Source organism: Eubalaena glacialis, chromosome 8, assembly GCF_028564815.1.
Source record: "Eubalaena glacialis isolate mEubGla1 chromosome 8, mEubGla1.1.hap2.+ XY, whole genome shotgun sequence".
In the NCBI taxonomy this organism is placed as follows: domain Eukaryota; kingdom Metazoa; phylum Chordata; class Mammalia; order Artiodactyla; family Balaenidae; genus Eubalaena; species Eubalaena glacialis.
Genome location: NC_083723.1, coordinates 106,609,560 through 106,634,102, shown reverse-complemented (window position 1 = coordinate 106,634,102; position 24,543 = coordinate 106,609,560). Strand labels below are relative to the sequence as shown.

The 24,543-nt window shown below is 43.8% G+C and overlaps 2 protein-coding genes across 4 annotated transcripts in view; one reads left to right on the top strand and one right to left on the bottom strand.

Annotated features, from left to right (window-relative positions):
* COPG2 (COPI coat complex subunit gamma 2) overlaps positions 1 to 4,683 on the top strand; it is a 138,605-nt gene extending 133,922 nt beyond the window's left edge. The window contains exons 21-24 of the mRNA XM_061198724.1: positions 2,244 to 2,341; positions 3,102 to 3,240; positions 3,536 to 3,634; positions 4,114 to 4,683. Coding sequence (XP_061054707.1) covers positions 2,244 to 2,341; positions 3,102 to 3,240; positions 3,536 to 3,634; positions 4,114 to 4,244 — 467 coding nt within the window. The 3' untranslated portion in view covers positions 4,245 to 4,683. The remainder of the gene's footprint in view (positions 1 to 2,243; positions 2,342 to 3,101; positions 3,241 to 3,535; positions 3,635 to 4,113) is intronic.
* Positions 1 to 23,871, bottom strand: part of MEST (mesoderm specific transcript) — a 62,227-nt gene extending 38,356 nt beyond the window's left edge. Inside the window, exons 1-12 of one of the 3 annotated variants that reach the window (XM_061198726.1) lie at positions 23,749 to 23,871; positions 14,810 to 14,964; positions 12,630 to 12,709; positions 12,145 to 12,222; positions 11,885 to 12,021; positions 11,674 to 11,732; positions 10,540 to 10,580; positions 9,932 to 10,002; positions 9,578 to 9,679; positions 8,137 to 8,213; positions 6,887 to 6,950; positions 4,066 to 5,958 (exon numbers count right to left, since the gene is read on the bottom strand). In XM_061198726.1, the coding sequence (XP_061054709.1) occupies positions 5,841 to 5,958; positions 6,887 to 6,950; positions 8,137 to 8,213; positions 9,578 to 9,679; positions 9,932 to 10,002; positions 10,540 to 10,580; positions 11,674 to 11,732; positions 11,885 to 12,021; positions 12,145 to 12,222; positions 12,630 to 12,709; positions 14,810 to 14,963 (981 nt within the window). In that variant the 5' untranslated portion in view covers position 14,964; positions 23,749 to 23,871 and the 3' untranslated portion in view covers positions 4,066 to 5,840. Of the gene's footprint in view, positions 1 to 4,065; positions 5,959 to 6,886; positions 6,951 to 8,136; positions 8,214 to 9,577; positions 9,680 to 9,931; positions 10,003 to 10,539; positions 10,581 to 11,673; positions 11,733 to 11,884; positions 12,022 to 12,144; positions 12,223 to 12,629; positions 12,710 to 14,809; positions 14,965 to 18,124; positions 18,377 to 23,748 lie in introns of those variants that run through there. The other 2 variants (XM_061198725.1, XM_061198727.1) reach the window with 2 other exon arrangements.
* Between the last annotated feature and the right edge of the window lie 672 nt (positions 23,872 to 24,543).

Genomic DNA, 24,543 nt, shown 5'->3' with positions numbered 1-24,543 from the left:
GTATTGTTCTCTTGCCATGGAAAGGCTCTGTCTCACCCCCTTCTCCTCATCACCCAGTGTTAGTCATCCTCTCTCACAACACTGAGCGATTGCTACCAGTGGCTTTTAATGGAGTTCACCTTAGATTCCGTGTAACCTCTCACTGTATTAACCAAACCATTTAATTGAAAATTTGCCACAAGTTTCAGAAACATTATCTCTATTAATGCTTCCTTATCACTTACTTATATATAAAGTGTCTTCTGTCTTTACTTATACATAAAATTCAACCAGTTAGCCCAGTCTGTGATCTACCATTATTCCTGACTGTCTCTCCTTATTCCTCTTCCTCATTTGCTAGTAGCCTCCATGAACCAACCTGGGGTTCATATAATCTTCTATTACTCAACATCTATCCTGCCTCTCCATTTTTATTTGATCATGACCTTTGTTCATACCGTAATCCCATTCTCTCCTTTCATTTTTTTTTTTAAATACCTCAACTGACGCATTCTAGGTTTGTGTTAATTTCCACTTCTTTCTTTCTTTCTTCTTCCCCCTTCCTCCTGCAGAAAATCCTACCTTAATTTAAACAAGATCCTTCTTTCATCAACCCCCTATTGCACTGAAATACATTCTGTAGTTTTGATAGGTACACTCTTTCCTATATGGTGCAATCCATTCCCATCATCTGTTTTCGGTATGCTAGAGTGAATTCATTTGCTCTCTGAATTCAGGCCTATTCATAGGATTCCTATTAGTGGCTTTAATCACCTCTAACATTTCAATCTCTTGACTGCCTCAGCTCACTAGAGCCTGCTGGAAAATATCTAGTCTCCTTCCTTTGAAATATAAGGTATTTCAAATTTGTTCCTAAACAAATTCTCTTCTCAGCATCTATGTATTAGCCTCTCTCTTACTGCTTCCAATTACACCACTGCCTTTCTAGCCTCTTTCCTTTAGCTCGTGTACCTTCCTCTGCTTGCCAAAGCTCTTTTGCGTCTTTTGAGATCCAATTAAACTGTACATCCTTTCAAATTTTTTATGATTTTCCCAGGCTGTTAATCCTGCACTCCCACATAGCACTCTATTAAACTTATAATTAAAGAACCTATGGTACTAAATTGTAATGTCACAGGTATATATAGGTAGATCTCTCACACACACTGTTATTCAACTCCTAGACAATCAGCTGTGGGGAAAAAGCTCATGTCTTAATCGTCTTTTTATCTAAGGATCTGGCATATTCATTTACACCTTTACATTATAAATGTATTGACATTTTCGACATTTTTCTACATTTTTGGATGGAGGGAGTTTAAAGTTAAAACTGAACAAATGAAAGTCTCACTACCCAACCTGTCATATACGGTCTTTACATCTGAGTCTGTTCTTTCCTGTCCTTGCCTATCCCCCAAGTAACTTTCTAACTCCACAGTTTCATATATATATATATACACACATATGAAATTTTTTAAACCTATAAGCCTTTTCCAGACCATGGACTAGACCCTTATGTGCCTTTTCTTCATCCATGATTAATAAATCCCCTCCTTCAGACAGTTCAGAAAATCCTATCTTCTTCATGAAGACTTCATTTTCCTTCATTTCTTCCACTGATTATCTCAAAACATATAATTGCCCACTTGCTTTTCCATTGTACGACACTGACTTCACCAATATTAGAACTTCATTACTGACCTACTCACTAAAGGTTGAAAGTTGACATAAAGCAAGTTCATTCTGGTGATCTCTGAACCCACTGTTGGTCCACAATCTACAGATATAATATCTGTAAAGATATCGAGACTGTGATATACTTAGTATTAATTTAATGATCTGTGTGCTTTTTTACCATCCATATTTTATGCTTTGTTTGTCAGCTCCTAAAGTAGTGGTTCTTAACGTTTTGACAGGCATGGCAAAAAGCCCCTTAAAAAGTGTCTCCCCTGCTGCTTTCCTGATCTGTAGTCAGATGCTCTACCACTGAGCTATACCCTCTGCTTTCCTTATCTGAATATAAAAACAGAGTTTTGCCCATGTTGTCTTTTCTGTACTATTCTAACTCGCAGCAGGGAATAGATTTTAAAGTCCAGCCTACCGGCTTCTTTTGAGAACTACGACCCTAGAAAACAGCCTACATATGTGTCACTTGATAATTCAGAACACAGAGCCAAGGGCAGATGGTGCTTCCTAAGTTACTGATGGAAACCGTGTGCTTGTGCTGCCCATTGACACAGGCTCGCCTGCTCTCTCTCCTCCAGCTGCAGGTACCTTCAGCTGCACCATGAAATTCACTGTCCGGGACTGCGACCCTGACACGGGGGTTCCAGCTGAGGAGGGGTATGATGATGAGTACGTGGTGAGTCTCCCCTGCAGAGAGACTCACTTTGACCCCTTGCACCACTCGCTGAGTGACTTCTGTCTGGAGAGAACATTTTCATCTGACATGAACTTATGGGACTGTATTCTTCTCAAACACATTACAGCTGAGGAGGACCTGGGCTAATCCTCCTCTGTCGTGGGAGTGCATCATGCCAAAGAGAATTGGGATTTACCACTTCATTACTGATTAAAGCAAAACTCACCCTTTTTAATGTTTTTATAATAGGGATAATTAAGAGATGAAAATAATTACATGATTTTCATTGAGATCAGTTTTATTTAAAGTATTGGGGGTAGGGGTTTTTTGTTGTTGTTCAGCAGCTTTTAGTTTGCTTATAATGTAGCCACATCATGGACTGATAAGCCTTCACAGAATGCAGGGAGAAGTTTTAGAAATATCTACCTGTTCGTGAATGCAGAGTTCAGAAGGCCCTGTACGGCTTGAACTCTGCAGTTACGTGTGGCAATGTGACTGCTTTGTACCTACGCCAGGGCTACAGACGTTGATCTGAATATGGCTCTAGCCAGATGACCTGTTTTCTTGCTTTCCTTTGCTAGGGCCTACCTTGTTAGACTTATCCAGACTACAGAACTTCAAACTAGCTTGGTAGTAGAGTTTTTCCTAGGCTGCTGCAAAGGCTATAACACAGGATGATAAAACCAAATGAACTAGTCTCTTCCACCTTTTACTGAACTGAGAGGACTCATTTTCTGACCCCTGTTTGTTAACCCACTAGCTAGAAGATCTTGAAGTGACTGTGTCTGACCACATTCAGAAGGTAATGAAGCCTAACTTTGCTGCTGCCTGGGAAGAGGTAGGCGACACCTTTGAGAAAGAGGAGACCTTTGCCCTCAGTTCTACCAAAACTCTTGAAGGTGAGAACAATTTTGCTATCAGTATATTGCCTGATAGCAGTCTAACACCTAATAGGCATATTTGTTATTCCAAAAGGACTCCCTTTTCTTTAAAAACTCTGTAAGCTATTTCACTTTAAAAGGCCAGAACGCTGTCTTCATCATCTAACAGAGTCAACCCATTTCCAGTCCAGTAGCCTCCCTCCACACACCGCCGCCAACCCCGTGCACCCCCACCTCCCAGCACAAACTAGTGCAGAGGCAGATCCCTACGCTGACCTTTTCTCATACGGTTGCATCAATCTTCTCAACACAGAAGCTGTCAACAACATCATCACATTTCTGGGCATGCAGCCATGTGAGAGGTCAGACAAAGTACCTGAGAACAAGAATTCCCATTCCCTCTATCTGGCAGGTAAGAAACTTTCACCAGATTTCTCCTTTATTTTGTTGCAGAATTTGATAGGAAGGGATGTGCATAGGCATCTCATGCCCTGCTACTGTCCCATTATCCCATTATATGAGTTACAACTTGAAGCCCCATCAAAATGAATAATTTGTTTTAGCTGTTTAATTTGCATGCTATTCTTAGATGGTTCTTTTAAGATGTATATTTGGCCCAAGACACTTAAATCTCTTCTGCAGATACCAGTGCCCCCCGCTTAAGTACTCCATATCAATATTATTAAATACCTTCTATGTACCTGGTATTACGGGAATATAAAAGATTATTTAGAATTTGTATGTAGGATTCAATTCCCACCATAAGCACAAATCTCTAGAAAAGCTAAACTAAAATAATAGAAAGGAAATGCAGGCAGAGCATGATAAATTTCATTATTCAGAGCTTGTTTTGAGTTCTTAACATGGTTTTCCTCACTTTTTTCCTCTCAGGTGTATACAGAGGTGGCTATGATTTATTGGTGAGGTCCAGGCTGGCCTTAGCAGATGGGGTGACCATGCAGGTGACTGTCAGAAGCAAAGAGGGAACACCTGTAGATGTTATCTTGGCTTCTGTTGGATAAGTTTTTACTGGGTGAGATGAAGTTGATGTACCCTTCACTGTCAGTGGGCTTTCAGGCTATTGGCATGAATTTCCCAGAATCATACTTTCAAAAATGAATGACTTCAGAAAAGCAAATTAAATGTTTGGCCCTGAGCCAGCAGATCAAGCAGATGTCTGTCCTTGTGCATGTCTTTTTGTTTTTGTTCCTTTTTCTTTTTATTACACTTGGTCAGCTTTGGTATGGTAGTACAGCTTTGGGTGATCTTGAAAATCAAATACTATCCTATGCCCCAGCTGCTTAACCTCATTAAATTCTTTAATTCACTGTGTATCTGAAAGCTCCTGGCAATGTTGGAAAGCTTTTATCCCAGAGGGGTGGTGGGGGAGCGGGAGCCAGAGTCCACTTTTGTCAAAATTCATTTTTATTAATAGAAAATAAACACTTATTCCAGTTGTTATACTTGAAGTTGCTAATAAAAAAAAAAAAGAATTTAAAATCACCACTTAATAATCCTGTTTTAACTAAGACAATGAAACTGTGGCTTAAAAAAAAAAAGTATTCAGCACCATTTGCTCATAGAACTTTCAGACTTTGTTCTTAAAGTTTCTGGAACTTTCCCGTCTGTAAAGTACAGGAATTGCTGAGCTACATGAGGAACCCTCTCTGGGACAGCCAACGAGAAGTTAAGCAATCAGTATATATATATATATTCAGCCTGGTAACTTGGACTGTACAACGATCCCCTCCTCTCCACTCTGGCTCAGGAGGGACATGCTTCTAAGCACTGAGGTATGACGAGTCCGACTGTTATTAGCTGGAAAGACCAGTTCTAACTGCAAATAACAGTAAATCTCTGGCACAGAGACTACTGTCCTTAATGTTCTGTGATTTTAGGAAATTCTATAAATAGCTTGGCTTTAGTTCAATTTACTCAGAAATGAAACATGTTTTATAAGGTTAAACTACTCTGCTAGAGTAAGTGTCTGCTGGTTTAGTGTCCTTATAAAATACATACATAATACATGTAGGTAAATCATAGTCTTAAAGTATACTTAGAATACTGCATTATTGAAACCAAAGTCTAACAAAATGACTACAGTTAGAAGCAGCTAATGAAACTAAATCCAAAGTTATGACGAGGGAGACTCATTCTCACTTGAATCTGTGTCACTTACTTAGAGAATTAAAGCCATTCAAGGCGAGGTGAAGGTGGCACCTTTAGATAATTCCAATCAGGGCCAGAAATTAGCATTTCTAAATATTTCAGAAAAGTCCATAGAAGTGTTTCAAAGACTTTTATGCAAAAGAAAGAATGTCTGCCTATCTTTCTGCATCAGTGAGTAGTAGTGCCCATCAGAATTTCCTAATAACACAAAGGCAAGTCCATACACTTGATCAGATGTCAAAGGAATGGGAGGTGGACTATTAGGTCACCCTTAGAGCTTCTGCTGGCTTTTTACTATATGCTGTTCACCAGTGTGAGTGAGTCAGGTGGACTTTTGTGAGAGAATAGTGTTTGGTGGCCAGGACCTCTTTTGGGCGTTTCTTGCTAAGTGGAATACACAACAGATAGGGGAATAGGGGAGGTAATACAGGGAAGCTACTCTTTCCAGCTCAGAAGGAGTTGATGAAGCCCATATATGCATTCAAGAAGCCCATGGGATCCTCTAGCTGTGGATAGTGGCTAATGTGGTCATCCAGAATCGACACTGTGGACCGCGGCAGCGTTTTCCTAGTGGAAGAGAACAGCATGTAGGTGAACTTGAGGCTGGAGGGAGGGGGAGGGATGTAAGCCAGTGGGCAGCCCTAGTAAACGCCCCTGTGGACATACCACACTGGAAGGAACCAACAGAGAGCTTATTCACCTTCTACTTTGGAATTATATCTATCTTTCTTAGGCAGATAAACTTGCCAATTCCATTTATGATGTATACAGACTAGTTTTTAAATGCTCATATTCCAACAGACAACAACATGAAAATATAACACATATACAACACATGTCAGAGCGGGATGACTTCCAGCTCCTTGGAGAAGTGGGCCATTCAGCAATTCACTGTCCAAGTAAAGATAACAAAAGACCTTGCTTAACCTGAGGAGATGAGAGAGGGTATTTTTGTTTAAAATTAAATGTAAGCTATTTACTACTGGGTTGTTTCTACTAGGCCATGTGAAGGTATGGAACATTTTTATGTGACATAATCAAGCTCTCATATTCCGACACCTTCCAAATAAATACGTAGAGAGAAGAACAACCTGCGAAGGCACTTTCCCACAGTTCATTCTCCCCATGCAGTCTCCTCAGCTGAGGCCAATGGGTTGGCTTTACAATCAGACTAAAGCAAACGTTTCTTAAAATATATCCACTTCCATTCCTTGGTTCACGTGATAGCTGTTTCTTACCTGTACATCTCGGAACATGTAGTAACTATGATAGTGAAAACAGACTGTATAAACCAAGAGAATGTATAACTGAATTTCTTGATCTTTACATTACGTGAGAGTAAGATTCCCCATTTCATCCTCTATTATGTGTTTCCTAGATGAACAGCCAGTGAGGTCGGAGACAGAGGCTAGAGCAACAGCCCTCAACAGGCAATCCTGTTCACCACTGTCAGGATGAGGTACTAAGAAAACAAAGACCCCTGAGGGAGACTCACCTGTACAGCTCCAAAAACTCTGGATAGGGATTCACTGGATCCAGTGGCCCATAGATAAAATGAACTAGGAAAGGGAAGAGGAATGAATTATTAACAGCTCTCACATCCATTTTCCTATTCCCACTGTAAAATTAACTACCCCCCCCAAAAAAATTTTTTTTTCTTCAAATAATTTTTTTTATAATAGAAAACCTAACTTCTTTCAATAAGTAGGTTACAAGGAACATATGGGAATAAGCCTAAAAAATCAGTCCATTTGAGACCTTTTCTCCTGTAAACAACCATTCAGTCCCTTCATCTCTTCTGTGCCCTGGACCAAAAGGAATAAGCCCCACTTCCAACATTCCATTTTTATAAATCCAGAAGACTGTCATTCTTTCAGCCTCTCTCTTCAGTTATAATTGACCCTTGACATTTGAAATCAACCAATGATATCCTGAGCACTAATTACTCTGTGTGAGATAGTGCACTGAATTTCTTTTTTAAATCCGTAAGAATGAAGAGACAAGCAGAGACCACCTATAGCCTCTTGATTAGTAATCTAAACAGCCTGCTGTCCCAGCAATTCAGCATTGAATGTGGCAGCTACTGACAATGCACAGCACAGAAACTGGTCTAACTCTCACTCCTGACAGAGACACCAACTCCCTTTGCAACAGGATCTCAATGTTTTATATATTTCTCTACAACACATGTCACTGGCTGCCAGATTAAATAAAGGATGGCCAGTTACATCTGAACTTCAGATAATGATTTTTTTTTTTTAGTATATCTCAAATACTGCATAGCATATACTTATCCTAAATAGGTGTTTGTTGTTTATCTGAAATTCAAATTTAGCTGGGTATCTTGTATCTTTGTTTGCTAAGTCTGGCAATTATTTAACCCATAGTCCCTCAGTTTTCCTATCAAGAGGTAATACAGAGGGACTTCCCTGGTGGTGCAGTGGTTAAGAATCCGCCTGCCAATGCAGGGGACACAGGTTGGAGCCCTGGTCCAGGAAGATCCCACATGCTGCAGAGCAACTAAGCCCGTGTGCCACAACTACTGAGCCTGTGCTCTAGAGCCCGTGAGCCACAACTACTGAGCCCATACACCACAACTACTGAAGCCCGCGCGCCTACAGCCTGTGCTCTGCAACAAGAGAAGCCACCGCAATGAGAAGCCCGTGCGCTGCAACTAAGACCCAACGCAGCCCAAGATAAATTTTATTTAAAAAAAGAAAAAAGAGGTAATATAGAAATACTCACTGGGAATAGATACAGAGGCAAGAGCTCCCACCCAGCGTCTTCTAAACTTCTTCCTTTGATTGATGTACTGCAAGAGACTATAGGACAGATAAGTCAGCAAGAGTAAAACAAGAAACTTTTTTTTGTTATGGGGATGCAAAGGCCTGACAGGAACCACAAGGAACACAACCTACTGAACACGATCAATATGTTTTCTTAATCCAGAAGCAACTTGGCATTCCTGGGAATGGCCCACTTAATTTACCCGTTTCTGTTAACCTCTAGAGTTAACCACCATGTAGCTATGGCAGTGATCATGCCTACTATCGATGTTAGAATTAATGGTTCTTTGTGTTTATTAAGCAGGGAATGAAATCTAGGAAGGCTGGAAGTTACTTTGGATTACATGTGACTAAAGTCTGGGTCTAGAGTTCTGATTTTGGCTCCACCACTAACAAGCTCTGTGACTCAAAAGTTGTTGGTAACACACACATCTTTCCTCATCTTTAAGAAACTGAACTTCATGATCTCTAAATTGGCATCTACTTCTAAAATTCTCAGTGTAGAAGTTCATGAGCACAAAGCTTCAACCTCTGCATTTCATCTGACCGCAGATAAAATGAAGGCAGAGTCCTCATCCTACAGTGTAAGATGTCATAGCTACATTTTAGAACTCAAACTCATGTATTCTAATTATTCTGCCTGCCAACTGCAGGACAGTTATTTTTGTGAACTTCAAATATCACCTCTTAGAAATGGTATTTAGTTTCTTGAAAGCACAAGGGAATTTTACAAGAGGGCTTTGTTTTTCAGTTTTTTATATTAAAATGAATCTTCAAGGGTCCCATGGGGGTTAGGGAGGAATGGCTCCCTCGACCTCACAGTTCCCAGCAGAGCCACCAGCTAACACACTGGAAGCTACAATGACCCAGCTGGCAAAGAGGGCCTTACCCCAAGTAGTTCTGGATACACTATCTCTAGGTCCCTCTGTGAAAGCAGCTACATTCTCATTTGAACCAAGGCATGGGGATTCTTTGTACAAGATAGAGAAACCTCCCTTCTCAGTCCCTGTTGCTATAGAAAAGATATGAAAAAGGAAACAATCTGTACTTTGAGAGAGGCATTAGGCACCTTTCAGAATTATGATTAGACATTTTGAAACATTTACTATTGACAAAAGGTCCAAAGACGATTTGCCAGTCAGTTACAGACTAAATTAGCATTAGAATTTGCAGCTGTTTATCCAAACTTATGGTGCCAAATGGCTTAGGCTCAGAGCTCACTCTATTCTCAATTTATTTCTTCTTAGAAAGTACAGAGCATGACTTTTTGGTTTGCCTCATAGGTCATAACCACTCTTCTTGTGGTTATGAAAGCAAGGAACAGAACACACAATCCCACATCTTTCCCCACTTCCCAAAAAAAGTGTCTCTGGAAACCAAAGCAAAGGGTTATTTCTTACCTGTCGATAACCAAGTTCCCGTCATTGTTGCGTATCCCTGCCCACATGTCCCACAGTTCACTCTCAGAGGGTCGGGTGTATGGCCCAAAGACCGGGGTGAGACTGAATGAGTCCAAAAAAGCAGAAAGGTAAGTGTGAGAAGAACTCAGTACATCAAGTATGATTGGAACCTCAGGTCATGTATGTCTGACCCTTGACTAGTTTATGAATTCCTTCTACTACTTGCCTGGCAAGTGGTCAACACCTTTACTTTAAAGGGTCAAACCCTAAGATTTGGCCCAGAACTTTAATGGCAGCAACTTTTCACTACATTGTTCCCATGCTGAAGTGAATCAGTCTTTGACAATGACTTACCCTCGAGAGAATACGAAGAAGTTCATCAGTCGCGTGAGGATGGGTGACAGCATGCCTCCATCTTTGAGAAGCTATAGGTGTAAAAGTAAAAATCAAGAGTCCAAAGAAAGAAAACAACTATCCAGGATAAAAGGTTTTATACTAGGAACTAAAAAAGGACTTTAGCCAAATCTACTGGCTTTTAGTTTCTTGTTTTCCTTACCCACATTCTTCTCCCATAGAAAACAAACCTATTTCTAATTCCCTTTAAGATTACATTCTACACTTCGCTAAATCCCAAAGACTTTTAACTGATATATTCAACTTTAGACTAGGATCCCAATTTGTTCAAACATCATGCTAATGACACAACTCTTTAGATAGCTGTACTTCTCCAAATATTTGTTGCTCTCATTCTCAGAAATAAGCCTTTACTTATCTAGGGGTCACTTCTACTGCTTTATTTTTCCTTTATTAAGGAAAAAATTAACTTCATTAACATGAGTTCATGATGAAACAGATTTTAACTACAGCCCATGAGAGCAGGTATGGCCGTTATAAAGATACCAGCATTATTTATATCAGTATAAACCTTAAAAACTAAAGATCTAGTCAGTGGAGTAACCAACCTTTTGGAGAAGGAGAGGACGGTGAGTCTCAGGAAATATACCTGTAGGAGAAGAGACTTAGGGTAGTTATTTACCAACAATCTTAGGCCAAACATAGGCCCATTATCGGAGATAATTCACCCTATTAGTCACCTTGAGGGCTTTTACTGCCAAAAACCGAACTACAAATAAAAACTTAGTACTGTGATTTATTATTTCTCCAGGGAATTGTGGTTACCAGGTCAAATTCTATCCCACTGGGATCACTTCCCCCACTGTAGAGAGAAGGGAAAAATATGTCATGGTCATCCACACTGCTGACGACTAGACTCTGGCTCCCCTTAGCGTTTCCACCCATTCCTCAGAATACATAATGTTGTTAACTATTCGGGCTGGAAAGGAAACCAGAGATTTTTCAGAAGTGTAGATCCTTCAAAAAACCTAGAGCTTTTCCGTTTCCATTTTTTCCAGGGTCAGTGGGAGAAAGCCATGAGCTACTGATAAAGGGACAGACAGGCTCCTCTCCCATCTGCCCGTAAGGTATTCTAAGGTATTCGGGGGACAGCTGGATAGTCGTGCATTTACAAGCCAGGCTCAATGGCAGGCAAAGAACAAGAAACATCTCCAAAAGGTCTAATCAAGGGCTCACTAATTTCCAGCTGAAACTTGGCACTGCTGTGAATTGAGAGTTTGTGACACGAACCACAGTAGTAGTAGAAGCACCTGTGGCTTCATCTCAGATGTCTGCAGAACCCACTGCAGTTGTTGCAGAGATTGCGAAATATCATCTGCACTCCCCACTACTTCTAATCACAGTTGTTACCAGACACACCACAAGATCTTGCTGGAAAATGCATTAAATACATTTTAAAAAGCACATCTTACTATAACACAGCTTTTTATAAACTATGTCAAGATAATCAGTTTCCTTTGTAATCTTACTTTATTTTCTATATTTAAAAACATTATTCTGAGAAAGCGTCAGTAAATCTCATCAGACCACAAAGCGGTTCATGGCACGAAAGAGGTAAAGATCCACTACTTTGCTTGGGTCTGTTTGCAGTACCATCAGATTACCATTTAGACGTCACTGCCGTATCTAAATGTGGCCCTCTAACCTACACCTCACTTTCTACCAGCCTCCAAGGCAGTTACCTCCATTCGACAGACAGAGACTCTTGATGGTAAGCCGACCAGATCGATTCTGCTTGAACCTAGAGACGGGGAGGGAAACACATAGCTTACTGAGCAGCTGAAGACAAACTCCCAAGAGGGAAAAGGGCCAGAAAGAACCCAGAACAATGTACTTCTCTCATCTTAAACGAGTGAAACTTGTGAATCGTACACAAGTCATGGCTTCACTGACCTATAGAGCAGCTCCTGAGCAACGATATCCCCATAGTCGTGAGACAACAGGTTGATCCTACGGTTCTGGAGCCCCAGATGCCGCAAAAGAGCCTCCACGATGCTGGCCTGCTCGAATATGGAATAGTGATGTGGTCTCTAGGGAAAGGAGAGCCCAGATACACAGGATGAAGTCAAGGGTGCAGGTGTGTCTGCCAGCCTGACCCCTCCATCCTTGCCTACCCCCATCCCACAACACTGCCCCATCTAGATGCTGCTTACCGGTTTGTCACTGAAGCCAAAGCCTAGGAAATCAAGGGCAATCACTCGATGAAACCTGAGGGTCAGACCTTCCCAAATCTACAAGAAGGAAAGGGATGGTTTGGTCTTTCTAATCCTGCTCCTCCTCTTCAACCTACAGCAGCAAAGGAGTTTCATCCCTATCTCAGCTTAATAAACAGACTTCGATAAAGGGAAAATCTCATGAAACCACCACAGGCCCACAAATGATCCTCCTGGAAAGTGCTTTATTCCTTATAATTAATCTCCATTGAGGGAGGAACTCCAGCACTTTTTAACTTGGCAATGATCCCTCCCAGATTGCCAAAGACTTTTTTACTCCCTTACAGTAAATGAGCAACAGTTCTACATTTAATCCTATTTTATTAAGCAACTCAAATATGCAAGAGTCTTCCAGTGCTGACAACAAAATCCTCGATTTTGGATTTTTAAAGGCATAGTAGGACCCAGAAGTCTGATTTCCTTACCTTGTACCAGTCATAGCTGGATGTTGGAAAGCCGTGTAAAAGCACAACTATCTCTGGACTTCCAACCACACCCACAGAGTCTGGGAAGAGGAGAGAGATCAGTTAGGCCGATGCCCTAAGAAAATAACCTTGAAGATACGAAAAATCTAAATAATCTGGTATAAAGGACAGGAAACCCTGACCAAATTAATGAAATTAAAATAACAGATTTCTTTTAAAATGCAAGCTTATTGCTTTACGTAATAGCCATTTGATACCTGTTTTCTTTTATTCTGTATATTTAAAAATTGTAAATATAGCCAATATTTTATAATAACTTTAAATGGAGTATAATCTATTAAAATATTGAATCACTAATGTTCTACACCTGAACTAATATAATATTGTAAATCAACTATACTTCAATTTTTTAAAAACGTAAATAGCTCACTTTATATGAAAATACTTGGCGGCAGACTGCTTACTTTCATCTAGATTTTTAAGAAGTATTTCCTCATTTCTCCCTTTATTCTGTATCATTAATATGTAAATTGCCTTTCCACAGTAAAAAGTAAAGCTTCACAGTTAAAAGTATACAGTCACAACTTAATAACTACAAGTTCTTTGTACCTTATTATTAATGGCTTCACAAAAATTCCCTTCCTCAACCCAGTGAGCGCCTCAGTTTATGCCATTTGTCCAACAATTTTATTTCCCGCAGAGGAGACTCAACTGAATATTAAAAGCATAATGCTCAACTATTGCAAAATTCTAACAACTATAAAAAAAGGCTAATCAACATAAACATGAACATTTTTTAATGTATAAACATCTTTTAAGTTAGCCAAACATTTAAACAGTAAGTAGCCTTGCTAATAAAAAATAGTATTAGATTAAAACTGATAGATTCATATACTGCCACTGGCATGAGAATTTGATAATAAGGTTTACAAAAATAATTTAGTTAGAAGCAATGAAAAATTTTATATACTTTAGCCTAGGAGTCTTATTCTTGAGAATCCATGCAAATAAATCATTTCATTTACACGTAGTACTATTTGAAAAAATAAGGAAAAAATTAACACATACATGGAGGTTTCCCTTTAACATTATTTAAAACATTGGAAAACTAGAAACAACCTAAGTGACCAACATAAAGAAAATTATATACTTACTTTTAGTTGAATATAGCAAATGAGAGGAGGTCAGGAGCAATAATGAAAAACGGTTTATGACAAACATTTTTCGTTATTGCTCTTGACCCCCGCCCAAAAGAAATCTTTTCCAATCTCGTTTCTCATTTCCTTTACCTATAAAATGAGGTGAACAGCACCTACCCCCAAGTACTGTTGTAAAGATTAAACGAAATAATGAAGGTTGAAAACAATTCAATGCCTAGCATAAGGTAATTAATTGGTAAGTAGCAGTCATAAGAATAATTATTAGCAAATTAACTTAGACAAAGGTATAAGACTTAAATCACATTTAGTTATACATATAACAAATAATCTTTATAGAAACAATAAAATGAAATCAGGGATGGGGGAACAGAACCAATGGCAGCTGTATCTATGAATGCTGTTTATATTATATGACACTAGGGGCGCTCACAAAAGAAAGCCAGTACTATCTATCACTGCAAATCAGGCTACAAAGTAAATTATACTGGTCACATATACACTACCAAATGTAAAATAGATAGCTAGTGGGAAGCAGCCGCATAGCACAGGGAGATCAGCTCGGTGCTTTGTGACCACCTAGACGGGTGGGATAGGGAGGGTGGGAGGGAGACGCAAGAGGGAGGAGATATGGGGATATATGTATATGTATAGTTGATTCACTTTGTTATAAAGCAGAAACTAACACACCACTGTAAAGCAATTACACTCCAATAAAGATGTTTAAAAAAAAAAAGTCAAAATCAGAAAAAATAAATAAATAAATTATACTAACAAGTCAGTCTATGGACATTGGAATCTCCATTCCACCACCCTCACCCTCCCGGCAATTTTCTTTGAGTTTCCCTGATATAAAGTTAATGAGGGGAATTAGTCCATTCCTTCAAATGGACACTACACAGAAAAAGAGGGTTTTCCCCTCCATCACTGAGGGGCAACAGAGACCAATGGACGCAAAATAAGTACCTCAGAGGGACCCACGGGACCTCTACATGCAGAGTGTTTCAAGAGCCCTGTTCTTACCTTGGTAGAAGATACGCAGTCCCTTATAGGTAAAAAATTTGCCTGATGACTTCCATGAGTGAAGAGCAGGGGAAAGCTGGGGGGGCGGGATGTGCAGATAGGCCGCAAGCAGAGGCACAGCCAACAGCCCCACCTGGACCCACCACTCCCTCATCCTGTAGGAAGATCAGAAACCCGGGGTAAGCAGTTGGGTGACATTGTACACGATTCTAACACAAGCCCCAAACTGGTAAAACAGGGTGGGGAATTTCTGTACCATGTGGGGACTACCTTGTCCTCCATGTCAACCATGGCAGAAAATTTACCAAGAATGTAAGTGTACTCTGCCTGCTATGGCAATCACCATATTTGCTCATCATTCTAATTTTAAGGAAAAAATATACTATTTTCATATGTAATCTTCCCCCTCAACTTCGTCCCACTTTAACCCCACAGCCCCTCCCCTTGTGCTCTTCCCAAGACCTGCTGTAGAGTTTTTATATAAAGTAAAAGGAAGATAAATTACTTAAGTAACTTCATTGTCTTTTATCAAGGCTTCCTGGGGGGAGGGAGGGTTCCCTTCATATTTACTCTAAAAGCTCTACCATCTACCCACCAGCCCCGTACCTGGTAAAATGTTTTACATATATACTTTTTTTTTTTTTTTAAACTGATGTTTAAAAAAAAAAATACGTAGGAACATCACATGTCCTAAAGCAGAGAGCTGCTCTTGATTTTCTAATATTTATCAACCCTCTGACTCCAGTGAAGCCCAGTTTGCTACTACTATCCGGACTTGTGCTGAGAAACTGCTCAGGGTAAAGAGTCTGTGAAAGTAAGAAGACAGGTGCCCTGTATATTCCAACGTAAGCAGCTTTGCCATGACCCTGAATATCTAATCTGTTGAGAGGTCAGGGCAGCAGATTATATTTCTGCTTTTCTTAGCAGACTCTTGAGGAAGCTCCCCCATTTATTTAATTTCTTAGGATGCCCCTTCCTTCCCATCCCCCCCAAAAAAGGGGGCAGAGCATCTGAGAATTGATTTTGTTTTGGGGAGGAAAGCACTGATTTGCACACCCTACTTTCCCATGCCCAGGACTTCGAAGGTCCAGATCAATTCATCCACGATGATAAGAAGTGCTAAACAGGAGTTAGAAACAGTTCCCTCTGTTTCTAGCTTATGACTCCTGATGGCCACCAGGGAAAGAACCATCAGTAGAATGGAAGTTCTCTTAAAAATAGCCAGAATGGAAATACCTTCTAAAACTAAAATAAGAATTGTCAAGAACACAGAACTATAAATAAGGGGAATTAATTGTGAAAGCCCTGGTGGAAATGTCTTTGTGTCTGTACCCTTCTACCATATTACCTGTAATCTGGCCACAATCCCTAACAAACTAATCCAACTCACAAGATATTTATTTTAGAGCTTTTTTCAAAAAATAAGAGCCTGTAGTTTCACATCCACAGAGAATCTCAGCTCCTTTGCCTATTTTTAAGGTGTCACCAGGCGGTCTTCCCCCCCCCCCTACTCTGAAGTGCATATCCATAAAACAGACCCAGTGATTTGGTTCTACCTTCCAAGGTAGAAAGATTAAAGATTAAGAAATGACTAGAAAAAGTGCCCGGAACATGACCATTATATCACAATATCCACCCCCCACAGTAGTAGTAGGCTACATCCCACTATCTCCTGAAAAGGTGAGATGACAAAAAGTTTTCAGGTTTAGATGATCATTTCTAAGCGCTACCTGTCCTGGACTTCAGCTCATACATTTTCACCTGCGCATTTCATCACTCCTGATCCCCATACTTCTCATGTCATTCACTGACGGGTTCCAGCAGCCGAGTATCTGCAGTGACTCAGCAGAGAGCCGGGGAGGGGATACGAGAGGAGCTGAGCAGGAGAGGCTCCCCCGCCCCGCCCCCGCCGCCCACCGTGCGGGGTGGTGAGGGGAAGGACAGACAGTCTCTGCTCGGGACACCCTCACCCCGCACCTCTTCCTTCTCTTTTACGCTAAGAAAGCGAAGAGGCAACCCCTCAGGAAGCCGCTTTCTGTCTTAATTACTTCAGTAAAAATGCCCCCAACATTTTAGGATTTTTAGTACGTAAGCAATCAGGCAGTCAGTAGGCAAAATAGATTAAACATTTTTTGACCCAAATATCCATTCTTTGATGAGCCAAGAATCAAGAGTACAAATTCAGCAAACCCCGGTAACAAACCTTCCAGAAATTAATGAACCTATCCGAGCCTTTATTTCTTCATCTTGTAAATAGGAAAAATACACACATTTAATACCATCAAACCTGCCCACTTCACAGCATCGCGGTGAGACTATGAACTATTTTGTAAACCAATGCAAATAATTCATGTGTAATATTATGAGTTTGGTCACATCATTCTCACTTGGCTTCCTGTTACTGAAATCTCAAAAATACTTACGCCTCGGTGATAAGACACTGCCAGTTCTAGTCACACCTATGCGGTAACTCACGCCACGGCGACACCAGGGTCTTCAAATCCTAAATCACCGCAGGGCAATACCGGGGTCTCGAAATTCTAAATCGCGCCAGGGCGATGCAGGGCTCTAGAAACCCTAAATCGTGTCAGGGTGATATTCGGATGTTAAAATCCTAATTCACGCCAAGGCAAAACCCAGGTCTAGAAACCCTAAACCGCGCCAAGGCGATGCTGGTGTATAAAATCCCTAATCGCGCCAAGGCGTTACCAGGGTCTAAAAATCTTAAGTCGCGTCAAAGTGAAGCCCGGGTCTAGAAACACTAATTCACACCTAGGGGGTCCTGGGATCTAAAAATCCTCAATCGCGCAAGGGTGACACCAGGATCTAAAAACCGTCAATCGCACCAAGGCGATGCCGGGGTCTAAAAATCCTCAATCATGCCAGGGTGATGCCGAGATCTAAAAATTGTAAACCATATCAGAGTAATACAAGGGTCTAAAAATCCTAAGTCACTCCAGGGCGCTACCAGGGTCTAGAAATTCTAAACCGCACAGGGTGACGCCAGGGTCTAGAAATTCTAAATTGCATCAGATAGATACCAGGGTCTAGAAATCCTAAATCAGGGAGATCCGGCGTTCTGAACATTCTGTGTGCAGGCGAGACATCCCCTTCCAAGCAGGTAGAACAGGCTCAGAGGACAGGAATGCATGCCCCCCACCCTCCGGAGATTTTCCCTCCACTGCGGGAGTCGCGCTGTGGCAGCCCCAGCTCGGACGGGCAAAGTCCCACCCGCTAGCCCGCTCCCCATTTGGGGACGGCGGCTGCAAGCCAGTCACACACGCCCCCCCCCCACCGCGCCCGCCACGCACCCACCTGCGGAGGCGATCTCGGCGCACCATGGCGGCGTCTTATCCCATGCCGCCTGCACACCGGCCCTGAGCAAAGGGCGCGCCGCAGCGCCCGCAGCGGTGCAGGGTCGGCCGGCAGCCGGGCGCAGCCCACAGCCCGCGAGGGCGGTGCGGCCGCGGCAAGCAGCGAGCGGCCACCGGGGCGTGCGCTGCGGCAATGCGCAAGGCGCGGTTGCCGCAGAGGAGGCGCCGCCCGCCGTGATGCGCCGGGATGTGCTGGTGGCCGCGGCAGCGCAGAGCGAGTGGGCACCGACTTTTAGAGCCCACCCGCGCCCCGCCCCTGGCCCGCCCACCGCGCCGCAGTGCCCCTCCCGCCGAAGCCACCCCCTTCCCCGCAGCCCCGCTGAGGGCGCAAGGATGGGGCACCCCTCCTACAGCAGCTGCTCCGGAGGGCACCTTCAGGGGTATTGACCCCCACCAGCACCCCGCTGCTCCCTCACGGCCCCCTACCCTGAACCACAGGTCCTACAGCAAAAATCCTCTTCTGGCGAGTTAACACTGCAGGAAGAGACGACAGACTTCCTGAGACTCCATCACCTCCCCCGAGACCACCCATAGGCCCCCCCCCCCCAGCCCCAGAGGTGGCCGCTCGACCTCAGATGCAGTGGGACCAGGGCTTCCGCTGTGGCGCCGGCTCACATCCCGCTCGCGATCCGCGCTGAGGCGGGGGCTCTGAACCGCTCGAGTGCCCGGGCCAAAGCAGCGGTCCCTGAGCGCCCAACACCTCCTAGGTCCCTAACTACAGGTACCCACCAAGGGCACAACCGAGTGGCTAGGGAACGACAAGCTCGGCTGGGCTACCGCAGACCTAATCAGCTGATTCAAGGGACGGCCGCTCGAGAGCAAAAAACGGGGCAAAACTTGCGGCAAGTCTGGGCTCTCTCGGTCAGCCACCGCCGCGGCGCCGGGCACGTTTCCTCTGCGGCAGCGCGACGTGGTCGGCGTGCCGGAGGCCCGCCGCAGCCCTCCCGCGGCACCCACTCCCGGCACTAGCCCGTCCTGTGCCGGAAAGAATGATCGGCAAAATCATGAGACTAAAGCTCCCTTTGTTTATGCATTTATTTAAGATTGAATCACAATGCGAGGGCCCTAGTGGTACGGAAAAGAGAGAAGGATTTTTTTCTTCATCCACAATCCTTTAAAAGGCATCGATCACGCCTTTGAAGAGAAAAGTGTAGAGAATCAGTGTCTGTTCGTTTTCTGGCTGTAAACTGAATTCCTAACGAACGCGTGGGCTGTGAGCGAGCCAGGCAGCCGGAGCGGTGCCGGCTCCCTCCAGCGGGGGCGCTGCAGGCCTCTCTTCCACTCGCGCCCGCCCAGGCCGCCCCGCCACTCCGCTGCCCAGAGCGCGGGCGAGCAAGATTCCGAACATCTGGGCGAAAGGCCGGGCCAGCCGAGCCCACCCGGCACCTCACAGTGTGCCAGGGAGCTGAGGGCCACCAGTCAGACATAGGAGAAACCGCCATCTATGAGCGTGTCACCAAAACGTGTGGCGCAGTCCAGGGTACACCTCTACTGGTGTCGATTCAGAGGTTCATGAAACCAATGCTAATTTAGCACCTCCAGAGCGCTAAGAGCCAGGGGTGCAAAGACGAAGGAGAAATGGCCCCTGCCCCCAAAGCGAGCTGCTGTCCATCCGGTGAGGATGACACACAAGAACTGACGCTGCTTAAATTTTCCCTTTAATTTCCTGGCAGCATTTTGTGACAGGTTGGCCCCCTCCCCCTAACATGCAAGCCCCTCAAAGCCCGAGCCCAAGTATTATTCACCTTTTGTATCCCCAGAGCCTGCCACGGCACTGGCCACAAAGCAGACCCCTAATAAATACTGCATGAATAAGTACAAGAATTTGAGGGCGCACAGGGGAGGAAGTAATTAAGGGGAGGGGGGAAGGGTTGTCTTGAATGATGAATAGACATTTACCAGAGACAAAGAGCATTCCAACCAGAGGGGACGGCATTCGCAAAGCACCGGAGGCGCAGGACGGCACAACCTTTGGGGAAAACTCCAAGTCCTTTGGGCCGTGGCGCTGGTAGACAAAAAATTAGGCTAGAAAGAGTATTTCATCCTAAGAAGTTTACAATTTGTCCTGACGAAAATGAGGAGCCACCGATGGATTTAAACCCTCTGCGGCCTTAATTGGTTACTTAATGAAATTTAAATTACTCCCCTTAACAAGTGGAAGATTACCTATTTTAACGAACCACCACCTTTTAAGGGCTGAATTAATTACTCAGCAAAATTTAAATCGGTCCTTTCAACAGAATAAAGACTTTCCTATTTTAACTAAGACAACAATATATAACAAACTTGGCATTACAGTTTTTCATACTTATATTGTCAATGGAACCTATGAGTCCTACAAACAATTCCGCACTTTCATTCTCACCATGCCAGAAGCACCAGCATCCAAGATGAAGGCAATTGTGTATTTAATGGACTGAGTGCTCACAAAGGATCTTATTCTGAAAGCCACGGAACATGTCCACCCACATGGAACAAGTAGGTAGACAGGAGGGGAGACTGCTGTGGGGGGAGGGGCGGCAGAGGGGACCAAGGGAAGCACTTGAAGACAACGGGAATTCTAAGTCTGATGCTCAAGACAAACCCTCCCGGACAGAGTGCTAGGAAAAACCTCCTTGGAAAAGGAGGGATCAAGGCTGAGAAGGACTTCAAACCCATAACTCGTTTAGGCGAAGGAAGCATTCCTGTTTGGAAGAACCTCCCAGCACAGAGGCAAGGAGTCTAGAAAACGCAGAGGATACTAACAGAGATCAGCTTGGCTAAAGCCGGGAGAAAATGCTAGAGAATGCCCCAGAAGCCAAACAGTTAATGAGTTTTCTAACTGTGCCTGACTTACAGAGAGAAGCTTCCTCCACCAGGGGAGAATCTGGCCCAAGGTATAAAACATTTGGAGTGCCTGAGAAAACATGTAACCGTACATAAATCCAAAGCCTGCCTCTGGCTGGTTCTCAGTGCACCCTTTCAGTTCTTGGATACAAACACCACACTTGACCAACATCACAGGCAGCAGCATTCCCTCAACCCATAGCTTATCATACATTCCTGTCACATTCCAATTCTCAGACAGTCCCACATAAAAAGACCTCAGATTTGTGCAAAAATGAGGGTAGAAAGCTCAGCATTTATTAGCTTGCTGATGTGCAACAGTGGTGAGATCAGCAGGGCTGGTACTGTGGGTTCAATAATCATTTTTTCTGAACCCCAATTTCAGACCCATAATATGACAACAAGGATATTTATGGAGACAACAGGACAGAACTGGGACTGCCACTTGCAAGAGCCATAATTATCGATTCAAATAAGCTAAAGAAGTTCAAGATGGGGGAAACTTGATTGAACAGCAGCACATAAAGCGAGTCAGGATTTTAGTTGTCAGTGAGTCAATGTGATATGGTTCCAAAAAAACCATTGTAGACTGTAGACTGTAATTAGAGAAGCACCCAGAATAAGCTAACCCTGCTCTATTCTGCTAGTGAGAAAGTGTTTTATTTTGTTCTGCAGAACAGATATTAAGAGACACATAAACAGGAATTTGTTCAGAGAAGACCGACTAAAATGCATTGCAAATTATGTCACTGAAGGTGTAACAGCTGTCATATTTTAAGCTCCTACTATAGCATGGATCTTCACCCAATTTATCCCTAATTCTCATAATAACTCGCTAGATGAGTACTTTCATCCATATTTTTCAGAGAAAGATACGGCAGCTCAGAGCACTGTTAGTATGTGAAGGGACTGGGAACTGAGCGCAGATGCGTCTGGCTCCAAAGCTGGCGTTCTTTCCACTACCCCACACTGCCTCCCTGTTTAAAATAACCGGGCATGTTTAGTTGGAAGAAAAGAAGCCTTGTGGAGTGAGTGGAAGAAGGGAAATGTGTTAGCAGTCTTCAAATATTTGTGGAAGCAGCATTAGACATTTTATTCTGTATGGCTCCAATGAGTGCAAATTGTAGAGAAACAGATGTCGATTCAACATAAAGAATTTTCCAACAGGGCTGTCTAGAGACTGGGTAGCTCAGCCATTTGGGGACATGACAAGTTCGCTGTCTCTAGGGGTTGGGTAGCCCTGCGGCAGGTATGCAAGGTCTGGATAAATGCATGAATGACCTTTAAGGTCTTTTCCCATCTGATAGAAACTAAGGCTCAGAGAGGCATTGGAACTTGGCCAGGGTGACCCCTCCCTGAAAGGTCAGATCCACAACAAGATCTTTCCTGGGTGTCCCTCAGCCCAGAGCTCTTTGTACAACATGCTATTTCATGCCGAGGGCAAGACAAATTGAAGAAATTATGCATACAATCACATCAACCTCCCTCTCAATCAAATTTAACCCATATATCCAAAAAGTGACTGGTGTCTTCCTTCCTCTTCAGGCTCATTTTTGGGTACAAATCTTTGGCTGAAAAAAGTTCAAAAGATAAGTGGGAGAGGAGAGAAGCAAGGGAGCTGAATAACCCATTAACCAGATAAGATAAACCTAAGAGACTGTTTCTAGAGATTCCAGTATTACTGAGCACCCCTAAAGTATCTTTACACACCCTTTGCATTACTGGGCACACCCCATAATCCCAAGTCTGGTACTATTCTGCTGTTCCACACCTGGAATACATCTTATACACTCACACATAAATAGGTTGAAGGATTTGAAATAAAATCATATCTTGCGTTTTTATAGCTCTTTACCCTTTCATGTATATTATCTCATCTGATGCTCATCACAGCCCTCTAAGGAAAACAGCTTTCTTTCGGACGGACAAGCAATTTCCTAGCTGCCTGGGGAAGAAAGGGCTACAGCACACAATTCACTTTTTTTTTTTTTAAACTACATTCCACATTAAATTATTCCCCCAGCTTCGATGAGTCAACCCAGAAGCAGGTGTTTTGCTTTTCCTCGATTGCTATCAACACCGCACACCTTCAGCTGTCCTCCCCCACCGTGCCCTCCAGTGCCCCCACCCCCGCTACTACCGCAGCGCTTGGTCACCAACCGGTTACTAAGCACTCGCTCTGCACAGCCCCGCACTCGCTGCTCCAACTCCCAGCGAAAACTACACCCCCGCCCCCCCTCCCCCGGCGCCGTGCGGCCACGTCCCCGTGCCCCCATCATTCGCCCAGGCCCGTGTGGCTGCGACCTTCCCAACCACCAGTGATGTCCCGAAGCGGGAAGGCGCAGCCTCCCGGGAACTCGAGACCCGATTTCCTGGAGGGATGGTCAAGCCGACTGAGTGACTAAACGTTCTGTGGGAAGTCAAACCTCGGACGAGGGTTAGGGGACTTTTGTGTTCTCGTCCGACCGCGAGGTTCTAGGAGACGATGACCGAAGACCTCGCCCGCGTGGCCCTCGAGTGGCGCGCACACCTCGTGCGGCCACCCACCAACCTCAGCGTAGTCCGGCACGCCCCAGCCTGTCCTCATGGCCTCCCGGGCCACTATCACTCAAAGCTTGGCCCCAGGATTGGTGTAGTCCACGCACACTAGCCACATACCCCGAGTGTGCCAATGCCCAGTCATCCGCTGGGCTAGGAGGCTAAAGGTGGAGGGTCACTCCTTCCCCGCCTGTCTCCTACCTGATTCAGGTAAGACCTGGGCTACAAGACTCCATGTTTGGGGACCCGGTTGCGCATGCGTTTTCCGCGGCCAGAGCTTCTCCGCCTGACCCCAGTCCCAGGGAAGACCCGGCGAAGACACCGAATACCCGGCTCTGGGCTAGAGCGTCGCCACCTCCGCGCACCGGCCCATCGCCCCCGAGCCCAACCTATGCTGCCGCCTTCTCCCTGCCGGGCGTCAGCGCCACCTATTGCGAAGGGTATGAAACGGCAGGCTGTGCCTTGAATAAGAGGCTGAATAAACGAATAAACTTTTATAGGGCCCAATCTGAGTACATTTACATGGTAAAACTGAAGGCCAAAGATAGTTATTAACTATGTCGAGATCTTTGGCGAGCCTTCCATATCTCAACCATTTCCCTAACTTCATAGTTACCCTAAAGACTCCCAAATCTATATCTCCAGCCCTTCCCTCTACTCCGAACTCTAGATCCATATATTTGACTGCCTTCTGTTCCTCTTCACATGAATGGCCTACACACGTCTTATACTCCACAAGGGCTAAGTTAAATTCATTACCCTTCCTCCACTACAAGCTAACCACCCCCCTTCCCCAGAACCTGTGCTACTTTCTTTGTTCTCTGTTGTGGTTAATGGCATCATTAGCCACTCCAGTCTGCTACACTCAATTACCAATACCTGTGGCCTAATGGAATGAAGCTAAAAAGCCAAACAGCCTTGGGTACAAATCCCAGCAAGTTCTCTCCTTCCCCCTCCTCTTCATCTTACCTCCCAAGTATCTTGGATTCATCTTGC